General features: G+C 35.9%; 1 protein-coding gene across 5 annotated transcripts in view; it reads left to right on the top strand.

Moving 5' to 3' along the window:
• The window catches only part of LOC126095046 (eye-specific diacylglycerol kinase), a 1048134-nt gene that overhangs the window by 939514 nt on the left and 93931 nt on the right, over positions 1–14689 (top strand). For 3 of the 5 annotated variants that reach the window (XM_049909722.1, XM_049909721.1, XM_049909724.1), the window contains exons 14-15: positions 5033–5264; positions 6056–6298. In XM_049909722.1, the coding sequence (XP_049765679.1) occupies positions 5033–5264; positions 6056–6298 (475 nt within the window). Of the gene's footprint in view, positions 1–5032; positions 5265–6055; positions 8603–14689 lie in introns of those variants that run through there. The other 2 variants (XM_049909725.1, XM_049909723.1) reach the window with 2 other exon arrangements.

Genomic DNA, 14689 nt, shown 5'->3' on the forward strand with positions numbered 1-14689 from the left:
AGTGTTTATTATTGCAGCAAGCCTAACTTGAGTGTGATCATGAAGTGTTTTTCTGTTGGTGAGTTTTATGATTGATGTTTGGCAATTATGATCTGGTAAAGCCTGTATTTTTACATCATTATAATATATGGGATACAGAATAGCATTGTCAATGGCAGTTTTGCTGCAGCCATCTACCTTTGTTTGGAATAAGATAGTGGAGTGTAAGTTAAATCAAGATATTGATGCTTTTATTTGTCTACAATTGCTATTGTTTGATACAAAGTCAATATTAAAAACTCCATTTACACTCATCATACTGTTACTCTTGTAAAGTTTTATAAGTACTGTTTCTAGCTGAGCATGTCACAGAAAAACCTAACCTAAAATGTTTGCATGGAAAGTTAATCTGCCCAGTCAGGCAATCAATGCTATTTTCAAGTACAAAAACTTCTTAGAAAACTTGCAATGAGAAAAACAGCACATTCACTTCAATAGAAATTGTCTAAAACATAACGTCATTCCAAGTTATTTCAAGATTAACTCAAAGCAAAAGCAAGAACCACAAAGAAAACCTTGGAAAGCATGCCAAAGCTGTGGCTGAAAAATGATGGGAAAGAACTTTATAGTATAGAACAGATGTTCAATATACAACTTTATATTGCAGAATTACAGTTGAGAAAGATGCTTTGTAGACTAGAATAAGATTCCATTACTGAATTCATTAAATGGGACTGCTATCAGGTCTATAGCAAATTGTAGGACTAGCCCAACATTCAAACTTGACAAAAAGCTCCTCAAAATTCTCGAAGAAACATACACATTCAAGTGTATTAGAAGACTTCAAAAAACAGCAGAATTTATGCAAAACGTCAAAAATATAAAAGTTTCTGAAGGAGTCATACTTGCGTCATGTGACGTGTTGTGTTGTGTTGTGTTGTGTTGTGTTGTGTTGTGTTATGGTCTTCAGTCCTGAAACTGGTTTGATGCAGCTCTCCATGCTACTCTATCCTGTGCAAGCTTCTTCATCTCCCAGTACCTACTGCAACCTACATCCTTCTGAATATGCTTAGTGTATTCATCTCTTGGTCTCCCTCTACTATTTTTACCCTCCAAGCTGCCCTCCAATACTAAATTGGTGATCCCTTGATGCCTCATAACATGTCCTACCAACCGATCCCTTCTTCTGGTCAAGTTGTGCCACAAACTTCTCTTCTCCCCAATCCTATTCCATACTTCCTCATTAGTTATGTGATCCACCCATCTAATCTTCAGCATTCTTCTGTAGCACCACATTTCGAAAGCTTCTATTCTCTTCTTGTCAAAACTATTTATCATCCATGTTTCACTTCCATACATGGCTACACTCCATACAAATAGTTTCAGAAATGACTTCCTGACACTTAAATCTATACTCGATGTTAACAAATTTCTCTTCTTCAGAAACGCTTTCCTTGCCGTTGCCAGTCTACATTTTACATCCTCTCTACTTTGACCATCATCAGTTATCTTGCTCCCCAAGTAGCAAAACTCCTTTACTACTTTAAGTGTCTCATTTCCTAATCTAATTCCCTCAGCATCACCCGACTTAATTCGACTACATTCCATTATCCTCGTTTTGCTTTTGTTGATGTTCATCTTATATCCTCCTTTCAAGACGCTATCCATTCCATTCAACTGCTCTTCCAAGTCCTTTGCTATCTCTGACAGAATTACAATGTCATCGGCAAACCTCAAAGTTTTTATTTCTTCTCCATGGATTTTAATACCTACTCCGAATTTTTCTTTTGTTTCCTTTACTGCTTGCTCAATATACAGATTGAATAACATCGGGGAGAGGCTACAACCCTGTCTTACTCCCTTCCCAACAACTGCTTCCCTTTCATGTCCCTCGACTCTTACAACTGCCATCTGGTTTCTGTACAAATTATAAATAGCCTTTCGCTCCCTGTATTTTACCCCTGCCACCTTTAGAATTTGAAAGAGAGTATTCCAGTCAACATTGTCAAAAGCTTTATCTAAGTCTACAAATGCTAGAAATGTAGGTTTGCCTTTCCTTAATCTTTCTTCTAAGATAAGTCGTAAGGTCAGTATTGCTTCACGTATTCCAGTATTTCTACGGAATCCAAACTGATCTTCCCCGAGGTCGGCTTCTACTAGTTCATGTGACATATGAAACCTTATTCCTTTGTACCAATAGATCCCACACTATATATAATTAATGTCACCTTACAAAAGCACAAAAAATCCCGTCCACAAATGGTACTGAAATAATGGACCTCTCGGAATTCATACTGTGGTGCAACTATTTCAAATTCAACAATGGTCTCCACACCACTAGCTGCTTATATTTTATGACCCACCGTCTAATTTCTTCTAGTGGGTCGTATGTTGCCACTTAGCCGCTGTGACTGGGTCCGGGGTCCGGAGTGACTGAAAGTAATACCACACCGGCTCCCGTCCCCACTCACACCGTTGCCCATGTCCCACCACATGGAGGCGGGCTCTATTTGTTTACATCCATTTGATATCTTTTTTTTGTGCAGCATTAGAAAAACTTATAACTAATACAAAATCAAGTGAGATATTAATAAACAAAATGAAATTAAATATTTAGAAAGAAGGAAGGAAGAAAATAGAATAGAGAACAAACAGATGGCCTTGCAGTGGGCTCAGACCTTTCCAGAATGTTAGCTGGAATGCTTGTAAATGACTTAGAAGAAAAAGTTTTGAATGCCAATCACCACACTCTCAAAAATATCATTCACTGCTACAGATAGGTAGATGATACTGCCATTTTGATAAATGGCATAATGAACAAGCTATTCAACAACTCTCATGAAAAGAGAATGCTCACAGCCAAACACCAAGCAGGTGACAATATAAATTTTTTTAGATCTTATGATTAGAACAAGGAATAATAGACACCAACATGAAATTTATCTGAAGCCTACCACAACACACATTACCATGCACAGCTCCAAAGCCCACAAGATGGGAGCATTATGGTATATGATCAATGGAGCAATCCAGCTACCACCCTCTGAAGTTAAATGTAAACAAGAAATTGAAATAATAAAACAAACAACTATTACAAATGCCTATAACAGCTCCAGTGTAGACAACTGAAAACACCCAATAGTGGCAAAGCAGTCACATCACAAAAAACAAAAAGAAGATAGCATCTTCCATACAGTCCCATTTCTGGGTAATATTTCATATCAAATTGCCCATGTCTTCAAATGAAAAGGCATAAACATATCCTTTACCACCCACATCATAGTTGGGGAAGAAGTTATCTCACAACAGCAACCCACAAGTCCATGCAGGTGTGTACAAAATTGAATGTTTGGGCTGTGACTTTCTAGATAGGCAAGACAGGCAGATCATTTGAGATTTGGTTCAAAGAACACAAGGCACCAATAAAAAATAAAAAATACCATACGTCAAAAAGTCACCCATCTGCATGAAACAAAACACCATGTCAACAACACAAGTATCCTTCATATCCCACATAAAGGTAAAAAACTAGATATCCTTGAAACACTCCAGATGTACAAACACCAAAGAAAACAACCTGTATCTGCATTAAATGACAAAAATAGCTTTTGACTCTTTGTGTATCACATAACCGTGTAAATTGAATATCTATTTGGATATTTTTAAAGCATAACCAGTGTATTACTTCAACCTTTACTTAGTTATAACATGTCACAAATATTGTCTGCTCTAAAAAATTTCCTCTCCTCCAGTTACCAATTACTCAACTCACCCACTATTTCTAGGTCTCTCTCTCTCTCTCTCTCTCTCTCTCTCTCTCTCTCTCTCTCTCTCTCTCTCTCTGTTTCCTGCCCCCTCCCCTCCCCTCTGCCTCCTCCTCCCCCCCCTCTGTGTCTGCTCCATCCTCATCCTCATATTTTCCATGAATTAATTTAGTTATTTACTCTCTGCCTCCATCCTCAATTCCTATTTGTTGTGAATTAATTTAGTTATTTTCATCTTTCCTTTGATATTTTCCAACTGAACAATAAATTATCTAATTCACAAAACTCAGTAGATCCACCGAAACAAAACCAACAATTTGTTTCCCATGTCAACCTGGTATCATAAGTATTCGTTTGTATTACTAAGCTCTTTCTCACAGTCCTTTCATCTTCTACCCCTGAGTTCCAGCCAGAATTGTTATTTATGTGTAATTTTACCACTGTTGGCAACATAATTATTCTACTGAAGGGTTCCAACATATCACCTTATTGTGTAAATGAGCATGTAATTTAAGCCACATAAACTTGACAAAAAAGTATTTATATACCACTTGAAGTATTTATTTCAACACATGTATTCATCCACTCAAACAAAGATCTCCACAATCCTTTAAAACTTATTCTGAAATTGTAGTGTTATTTTTCTATATATTCTTTTTACTTTGAGATAATGCTTCTGTTTGCTACCTGTTCTTTGCACCTAGTAGTCTCCGGACACCGTCGTCGTTTACAAAGCATGACAGTTTACATGTGATGTATTACGGCAGAGAAAGGAGCTTGTGACCACTGGAGATATTCTATTTTATTTGTTTTATTTTCACATTTGGATATATGTGTAGTTTTTAGTCAAAAACCTCCCCAAAAACACATTCTGAAGTACTGTAGTGTGTTTGTTTCTCCACTAGACAGTGTCACAGGTTACCCCAGAGTCATAACACTCACATCATGCTACCACATGTAAATCCACCTGATGATGGAGGTTTAAACCTTCAAAAAGCATTGTAGATATAAATAAACAATGACTGGTAACAGGAAATTTGTTGTTTCATTCAATGTCAATAACATTCATGGTAGGGCCTAGCATAAAATGTTCACATTTGAAAATAAACATTGCAATATGTCCTTTTTTAAAAGTTGGTTCTACAATAGTTAGATCCAATTTTGTAAAAAGATATTTCTTAGCTGCAGCAAACAAGTCTTAGTGATCTTGTAGGATTCATATTGAGTCATTGATTTTCCTTTTTATTAGACTGTTCAGCATCTTAAACTTCTGATGTTGACTGTTCCAGCCTGCACTGCAGAGAGGTTTTTCCGTGTGGACCGGGCACAGGAACATCTCCATTATGTTGTTGACATAGCAACAGAAAATCTTTATGTTCTTGATACTGAAACTGCAACAGTGCCTCCAACTCCAGAAGATGAAACAGTATTATCTTCACCCAATGCAAATGAACACAAACCAATAGCAAACAATGTCCTTAGAATAGAAGGGGCAGGAGGAGAAACCACACCAGAGTTGAGGTAAGTATATATCTTTGGGCTAGCAGATTAAAAGGAGGAAATGCACTGTTCTTAATATTTGCAAGTTGCATCATTTTAGAGAGATTGTTTAGAAATAAAATGATGAAGTAGAAATCACATTACTTAAATTTTACTTCTACTTTGGTAACCAATACAGATTAAAATATACTACTATACTCTTACTTGAATACTTTCACTAGTAGATGCTTGCAAATCTGTTCTGTCTAGTCATGAAAGCCAATATGAATTCTTATGTCTTACTCACTCTGTAGATTTTGAAACTAATAAATCTTTAATTTAAACTCATTTCAGACCTGAACTAGTTTACATTAAAATAAATTTAACAAGAAATCCAAACATTTACCACATTATACTTGAGCAGGAACTTATGCGACAAATGAATTTGCTTTCCAAATTTTGTAAGTGAAGGTTTAATTCCAAGTACTACTAGTGTTTTGCTTAATATTTCTAGGTGAATATTACCAATGTGTGGCAAATATTTGGATTCTGTCCAGTATGTATTTTGACACAACTCTATACTGACAAATTCTTTCACTATTCTCTTTCAATGAAACAGTAGTACTCTCTGTTATTCACAATATATCACAATATAAGATAGTAAAGAAAATATTGCACCAACCTATATTATAGTTACAATAAAAGTTCTACAGAAATAGAACAGCACTTTGTAGATAACTTTAAGACTTACTATTGAGATGCACTTTGCCCTTCTCTTCTCTGCTTTCTTGTTTTTCTTGATGTAGTCCCCTTCCTATATTTACAATCAACAGTGATGGATCTCGGGAAGATGATGGAAAGTTCGAACGTTCATACGGAACTGGGGGCTCGCGTGATGATGATGAGTCACCCAGTTGGAGAGGGCCTAGTGAAGAAATGCTTAATGAAGAGCTAGCAGGTGGAAGAGTACCTCGTTCCCATTCAGATGACATCATTAGTAAGCAGAAAAAGACGAGCCCAGAAGAGAAATATAATATGAGTCTTTCGTCACCAGGGGGGAATGTTAATTATCTTAGGTACAGTATGTGCCACCCAACTTAATGGAACATGATAAGGGGGCCCAGATATTTATGTGTGTACGTTCTTAGTTGATGGAAGAGCAGGCTGCAAGTTGTTGTTTTGCTGCTGGTGGTGGTGATGGCTTCTTTCTTGTTTTGTGTTATTGAGTATGCCACTGATTTTTTTGCTCATTAAATTCCAACATTTCTGAATGTGTAAGTAGGCTCAGAAATGTGTATACATAATTTATGCTCCTCATAGAAGTACTATTTGGTGCAGTACAAGATAAATATATTTCCAAATTTGGAAAAAGTATGTGTGTTGGGCAGCTTCTTTAATTATAGTACTCCACTAATGTTGGAATTTGTGTATCAAATATGCTGCTTTGTATAAGCTTTTTGTAGCTTTTCTTGTAGCTTTCTAGTTACTGGTGTTATTTATGTGTAAATGTTGAAAATTTTGTTGAGACTTGTAGTTATTTCACAGTTCATCTGCAAAGAATTACTGTGTGGAGTCAATAGTGGATGGTCTTATTCTTGCTGAGACAAATAAAATTTTAAGTGTATAGTTGTTTTTAATAAGCTCATTGTTGCTTCAGGATCATTGTGTTTAAGTATGCTGAGAAGAGATCATTGTAAAATCTTTTTTAATGAAAGTTATTGTCTAATAATATGGACGAATTGAAGCTGATCTTGACTGTGTGTAAACTACAGTTGTTGTTGATAAGTTAATGAAGAAGGTAGACAAGGAATCTGTAGGATAACACTTTGCAGCTGTGATATGTATATAATATTTGCCAATGACGATATGTTGTGAGTATAAATCAGCTTCTGTACTTCTTTTAGGCTGGTATGAAGTTCAAAAAATGTGTGGCATTCAAGTGGTCCACATAGAGAGTAATTGCAAACTATTTTACACCTTTTTCGATGGCAATGGTAGTGAAATTTGATATGGGGAAGAAATAGTTTTGATCCCAGTTACATTTCTGAGGAATTAATAGAATCTAAACTAAAAAATCATTCAAGCCAGTAAGGACCACACTGTTTATGCTGGAAATAAATATTACAGCCATCATGTTGTATATCTTCAGATTTATTAATGTATTATCAGTATTAGTATGGCATTCAAACAATGATCCTGAAGTGGGTATGTAAATTATGTATGTTGTGCTTGCCAGCTTGTGTAAAATGTCTTGTTTTCTGAGAACCAGACCCATTACTGACAGTAGGGCACATTATCTTGTCTTTTGGCAGTAATTAGGTGTGTGTGCCGGCCTGGAGCTGCCAATATTATTGTTATTTATTTACTTTTAATAAAAATATGCAAATTACTTAATTTTTTAATTGATATGTAACCAATGCATGTATTTATATTTTTAAATCAATTGAAGTGTAACTATTACAGAATGAAAATGATCTCCCATTGTCTGTAAATACACTGATGATTGCGATATATGCATATGATGTCATTAAGCAGATAATATCATTGAAATAGACATATCTTAGTAAAGGTTTTTCATCATTCTGAATAAGGATAAAAAATAGACTATTATGAATTATATGGGAAAATTAATAGCCTGCCATAAACAATACTTCTTAGAAATATTAACATTGCTGGAATCCATGGGCCACCCATCTGTTTCTTTTATTTTCTTTCTGATAAGCTGTTTATTTATTTTTGAACCGCACAGTTTGGCTAACTATATGTAATATAAAAACAGCAAGTATATTTGTTGTTGCTGGATATGTTATGTTGATGTGGACGACGTAAATAATGCTTATTATTCTGATTAAATAACTTCTTGGATTTTCCATAGTAATTTACTTTTAATTATGCCAATTACTAACTTTTCATGTTTGTTTTAATCACATTAGCAGGACTAGGCCACAGTAAGTAAACAAATTGTGATGTATGTTATCTTCTGAAAAAATAATGAAGATAACATAGATCATAGTGAATGGAAACCCTGATTACAAACTTTTGAATTAAGTCTCAATCCAAAATTTGGTATTTACATTTTCATGTTCAGTTAAATTACAGCCATAATCTCAGTGCATCCTCTGCACATACTTGCAGGTGATATCACAGCAATGATAAGTGAATCTTAGATGATACTCATAGATAAGACATTCAAAGTTTCTATCCATGATTCATTAATACATTTTACACAGATGATCCTTATCAATTTATGGGCAACAATGTACCAGTAGTGGAATGGACTGATAAAGAGATTCAAAAGGGATATTAGAAAGTTTTGTGGTTCTTCAAAGTATCACCTCTTTTAACTCAGGACTTTTTAATTTTTCACTCAAACTGATTAAGCAAGAAAGTCTTTTGTAATTTTTGCAATATTGATGTAAGAGTTCTGAAATAAATTGCTCATTTTATGTTACCATAAATTTCTTTCTCTGAAAGCTTAATATTTCCTCGAGTTTTCAAATAAAATGTAAACATATTTTGCAAAATGCAGCTTGTATGTACAAATTAAAAAGTGAACCCCAACTTCAGATCTTTTAACCATTACGTCAATAGGTAATAGATTGAATGAGGCAAAGTAGCTTGACATTGACAATGTCAAACATGATGACAACAGTGATGAAATGTAGCTACTGCATTACTCAAAGTTTCTGCCATTTATGCCCCTACAAATAAAAGGTGTTGTGATAATAGGTATTTAACAATAATTGAGCACACATACAAAAATCTTCTGGGAACAGTATTTCTCTCTGTAAGCACTGTGATAACTTCATGTTCTGCATTATCTTCTATACAACGTTTTTGCCTTTCTTAGGAATATGTGATACAAGAGTGCAACATTTTTCTGAAGGAAAATGTATTTGAACCCACTACATGCTTACTGGGCTTCATGACTTTCAGTGGCAATTCCTCTTTTTTTTTTTTTTTTTTTTTGTATGGTTCGTGATAAAGTTAGCCAAAAATAGTTTTTCAGTGTTTCAGCCAACTGACGACAGGTAAACCAGTTATTCACTGTGATATTCCTGCCAATTCCTCTGATGGAGGTACACAGTCTTTTAACTACAGCTGCTGGAGTATTACTAGCCACTAGTTACATAGGAATGGTAAACTAAGTGTTGTGATCAGTTTCAGTATTACTGCCACAATAATTTATTCCTTTCCAATCAGCATTTGATATTCATGTCTCACGACACCAGCAATTACCTGAGATACAGTAGTAATGTTCTTCCTGTTGTACCACTTGACATTCTATGAATCACTGTCTATATCCTATATTTTAGACCAACATATCTCTCACCTTATTCCAGCCAAGTATCTCATTTTTATTGTACTCTTGATGTCAAAAAATATACTTCATTGTCTTACAATTTACTGCCCAATGACAGTTGTTTCTCCAAGAAAAGGCTTTTTTTATAGTAGTGTACAAAGTATAAAACAGTGACAGTGGTAGTATATTTTATTCTATCCTTTTTGTAACTGAAAGGAGAAAGTTTTCTTTTCACCCAAAATGTAACATACCTTACATAGTTCAGCCATACTAACTTTTGCATGTTTTTGGTTCACAGTATATATATAATTCCTCAGAATGCTCAGCACTTCATCTTATTCATTTTGTGTCGTATACTTCGCCAAAAATCCACTTTTGTTAAAGTTGAACTTTATTACTTTTATTCAGTTTTAGGTGAACTGTGTATCATATTGACTAACTGTTAACTGTTACCATTAGTGGGTTGTTTGGCTGAAGGTTATTGGGGTTTTACTACATATATTTTGAATTTAATTATTTTTCCTGAGAAGCTTCATTGTTCAGCATCGCAGGAGGAAGGGGGGAAGGGGGGGGGGTTATGTAAGATTTTACACATACTGTGGATATTCAGAAATGGGTATGAAAAAAAATGTATGACGGAATATACTCTGTGAAATAACTAAATTGTGTAGTGTGGTGCTTCGATATGACATGGCAGTGTATTAAGATCTGGTGTGACCAACCATACTGTGTGCAATTTCATTGTCTATGTCAGTGTGGAGGGATGAAACTGTGATTCCATGAACAGAGATGAGGTCTTATTAGTCTGGGAACCAGCAAAGACAGTGAAGTACTACACTGTCTTGTATTGATTATTCCTACCTTACAATGTGTATGGTGTTTTGCTCAGTTGTCGTGAAAGATTGTGATGGGGCTTGGGAGGAAATTATATGTACGTACTCAGCTCAATGTTTGTTCCTCTATGAATATGCATGTGAAACATTCATGTAAATGTGTTGCTTCCATTGACACACACCAGTATGATTACTGTATTTGTCTCTTGTCTGCATCTACCACACTGTGCTGATGGCTCATTTTTTCTCTACAGTGACACCAGTCGTGATACACCTTAACCAGCCAACTCTCAGAAAATCATACAAGTATCTCCATTTTCCAGCTGGAGGCTCCAGACCTCTGAATCCTCACCTTGTAGCTGATTTGCCATTTATCAAATGCCAACAAATTGTTTAAGTTATTTCATAGTTCCTTCATTCTCAAACATTCAGCATGGACAAAATATTTTTCTACTGAGTTGCAAAACCATTTATTGTGTATGTATTATGGTTATTAGAGGAATGTACGAGTTAGTAAGGTGGTCAGAATTGTGTGATTCCTTTGTATATAGGAATGGTGCAAGAAATAAGTGCTGTGTCAATAATACCAGATATGTTAATTTTGTAAACAAAAACCACCTTTTCTTGCTGCAGTGTATTTTATTTCTACCAGATGCATTTTGCCTTTTACTTTAAGGCATCTTCAGTGGGGTGGTATTTGATGTGTTTGGTTGGCATCTGTTTTTCCTCTCATCTGGTCACATGGAAGTCACACAGTAACTTCACTCATGAAACATAAGAATGTTTTTCATGTTTTCAACTTTTTCTTCAAAATTTTCATATTGTTTTGGAGCACTATTAGAAATGTAGTAGGTGAATATGGATTGGGGCTACGAAATGAAAGAGGAAGCCGCCTGGTAGAATTTTGCAAAGAACACAACTTAATCATAGCTAACACTTGGTTTAAGAATCATGATAGAAGGTTGTATACATGGAAGAACCCTGGAGATACTAAAAGGTATCAGATAGATTATATAATGGTAAGACAGAGATTTAGGAACCAGGTTTTAAATTGTAAGACATTTCCAGGGGCAGATGTGGACTCTGACCACAATCTATTGGTTATGACCTGTAGATTAAAACTGAAGAAACTTCAAAAAGGTGGGAATTTAAGGAGATGGGACCTGGATAAACTGAAAGAATCAGAGGTTGTACAGAGTTTCAGGGAGAGCATAAGGGAACAATTGACAGGAATGGGGGAAAAAAATACAGTAGAAGAGGAATGGGTAGCTTTGAGGGATGAAGTAGTGAAGGCAGCAGAGGATCAAGTAGGTAAAAAGACGAGGGCTAGTAGAAATCCTTGGGTAACAGAAGAAATATTGAATTTAATTGATGAAAGGAGAAAATATAAAAATGCAGTAAATGAAGCAGGCAAAAAGGAATACAAACGTCTCAAAAATGATATCGACAGGAAGTGCAAAATGGCTAAGCAGGCATGGCTAGAGGACAAATGCAAGGATGTAGAGGCTTATCTCACTAGGGGTAAGATAGATACTGCTTACAGGAAAATTAAAGACACCTTTGGAGATAAGAGAACCACTTGTATGAACATCAAGAGCTCAGATGGAAACCCAGTTCTAAGCAAAGAAGGGAAAGCAGAAAGGTGGAAGGAGTATATAGAGGGTTTATACAAGGGCGATGTACTTCAGGACAATATTATGGAAATGGATGAGGATGTAGATGAAGATGAAATGGGAGATACGATACTGCATGAAGAGTTTGACAGAGCACTGAAAGACCTGAGTCGAAACAAGGCCCCCGGAGTAGACAACATTCCATTGGAACTTCTGACGGCCTTGGGAGAGCCAGTCCTGACAAAACTCTACCATCTGGTGAGCAAGATGTATGAGACAGGTGAAATACCCTCAGGCTTCAAGAAGAATATAATAATTCCAATCCCAAAGAAAGCAGGTGTTGACAGATGTGAAAATTACCGAACAATCAGTTTAATAAGCCACAGCTGCAAAATACTAACACGAATTCTTTACAGACGAATGGAAAAACTAGTAGAAGCTGACCTCGGGGAAGATCAGTTTGGATTCCATAGAAATACTGGAACACGTGAGGCAATACTGACTCTACGACTTATCTTAGAAGAATGATTAAGGAAAGGCAAACCTACGTTTCTAGCATTTGTAGACTTAGAGAAAGCTTTTGACAATGTTGACTGGAATACTCTCTTTCAAATTCTAAAGGTGGCAGGGGTAAAATACAGGGAGCGAAAGGCTATTTACAATTTGTACAGAAACCAGATGGCAGTTATAAGAGTCGAGGGACATGAAAGGGAAGCAGCGGTGGGGAAGGGAGTGAGACAGGGTTGTAGCCTCTCCCCGATGTTATTCAATCTGTATATTGAGCAAGCAGTAAAGGAAACAAAAGAAAAATTCGGAGTAGGTATTAAAATCCATGGAGAAGAAATAAAAACTTTGAGGTTCGTCGATGACATTGTAATTCTGTCAGAGACGGCAAAGGACTTAGAAGAGCAGTTGAACGGAATAGATGGTATCTTGAAGGGAGGATATAAGATGAACATCAACAAAAGCAAAACGAGGATAATGGAATGTAGTCTAATTAAGTCGGGTGATGCTGAGGGAATTAGATTAGGAAATGAGACACTTAAAGTAGTAAAGGAGTTTTGCTATCTGGGGAGCAAAATAACTGATGATGGTCGAAGTAGAGAGGATATAAAATGTAGACTGGCAATGGCAAGGAAAGCGTTTCTGAAGAAGAAAAATTTGTTAACATCGAGTATAGATTTAAGTATCAGGAAGTCATTTCTGAAAGTATTTGTATGGAGTGTAGCCATGTATGGAAGTGAAACATGGACGGTAAATAGTTTGGACAAGAAGAGAATAGAAGCTTTCGAAATGTGGTGCTACAGAAGAATGCTGAAGATTAGATGGGTAGATCACATAACTAATGAGGAAGTATTGAATAGGATTGGGGAGAAGAGAAGTTTGTGGCACAACTTGACTAGAAGAAGGGATCGGTTGGTAGGACATGTTATGAGGCATCAAGGGATCACCAATTTAGTACTGGAGGGCAGCGTGGAGGGTAAAAATCGTAGGGGGAGACCAAGAGATGAATACACTAAGCAGATTCTGAAGGATGTAGGTTGCAGTAGGTACTGGGAGATGAAGAAGCTTGCACAGGATAGAGTAGCATGGAGAGCTGCATCAAACCAGTTTCAGGACTGAAGACCACAACAACAACATTAGTCTTTTGTCACTAGTTGTATGTATTTGGTTGAAAACTGTGATTTAAAGATGTAACTACTGTGAGTTCATGGACACAAACAAACCAAACGAGATGAGACATTTAGGCAAACAATATGAAAATTTTGAAGAAAAAGTTGAAAACTTGAAAAACGTGCTTATGTTTTGTTAGTGAAGTTATAGTGTGACTTCCAAGTGAACAGATGAGAGAAAATGCAGATGCCAACCTAAAATGTGAGTAACTATCCCACTGAAGGTATCTTAAAGTGGAAGGCAAAATTGTCTGGGAGAAACAAAATACATTGCAGCAAGAAAGGGCAGTTTTTAATTACAAAACAAATATTTCTGTGCTTGCAGCACATGATGGCCATGCAAACAAACTTGTTAACACCAGATATTTTCTAATGAATATTTTAGACTATGGAGCTGGAACTGTGACTGTTAAGTAATTTCTGCCAGTGCTATCACTATTCCACTCTCAAATAGCACATGGGAAAAATGAACACTTAAGTCTTTCCATGCAAGCTCAGATTTCTCTTATTCTGTTTCAATGCTCATTTGTCCTTGTGTATGTGGGAGTAGTCATGATATTTTGGCATTCGGAGGAGGAATTTGATGATTGATATTAACCCTGCAGTAGTTGCGCCATGTTTAGTACCGTTAATAGTTGCTGCGGAATGTCAGTCTGCATGGCGATAAATACAGGTATATAAGTAAAAATCAACAAAGTAAGTGAGAATATGCAGTTTCCTGCATTTGATTTTAATGTGCTAAGTACATACTTTTTATAATGCTATAAATTCTGTCCAGTTCCACTGAAATGATAAGTTTCCCTGTTCCACTGAAATTCTGTTTCCAAATATTTTACATTATTTATTTGTGCATATGAAAAAGATGTATAATAATATTGTAAACAGGATGAAGGCACACATTGGTTACAAAAGTTTTTCAGTTTACACATTTCAGTCACAGTTTTCGGTTTTTAAACATTCTGAACAAATAACACTTGCATGTTCCAAACACAGATATTTACTACATTTGCAGCAGCTCCACCCGGTAGGATCGTTCTTTCTGCTG

Source organism: Schistocerca cancellata, chromosome 8, assembly GCF_023864275.1.
Source record: "Schistocerca cancellata isolate TAMUIC-IGC-003103 chromosome 8, iqSchCanc2.1, whole genome shotgun sequence".
NCBI classification, from domain to species: Eukaryota; Metazoa; Arthropoda; class Insecta; order Orthoptera; family Acrididae; genus Schistocerca; species Schistocerca cancellata.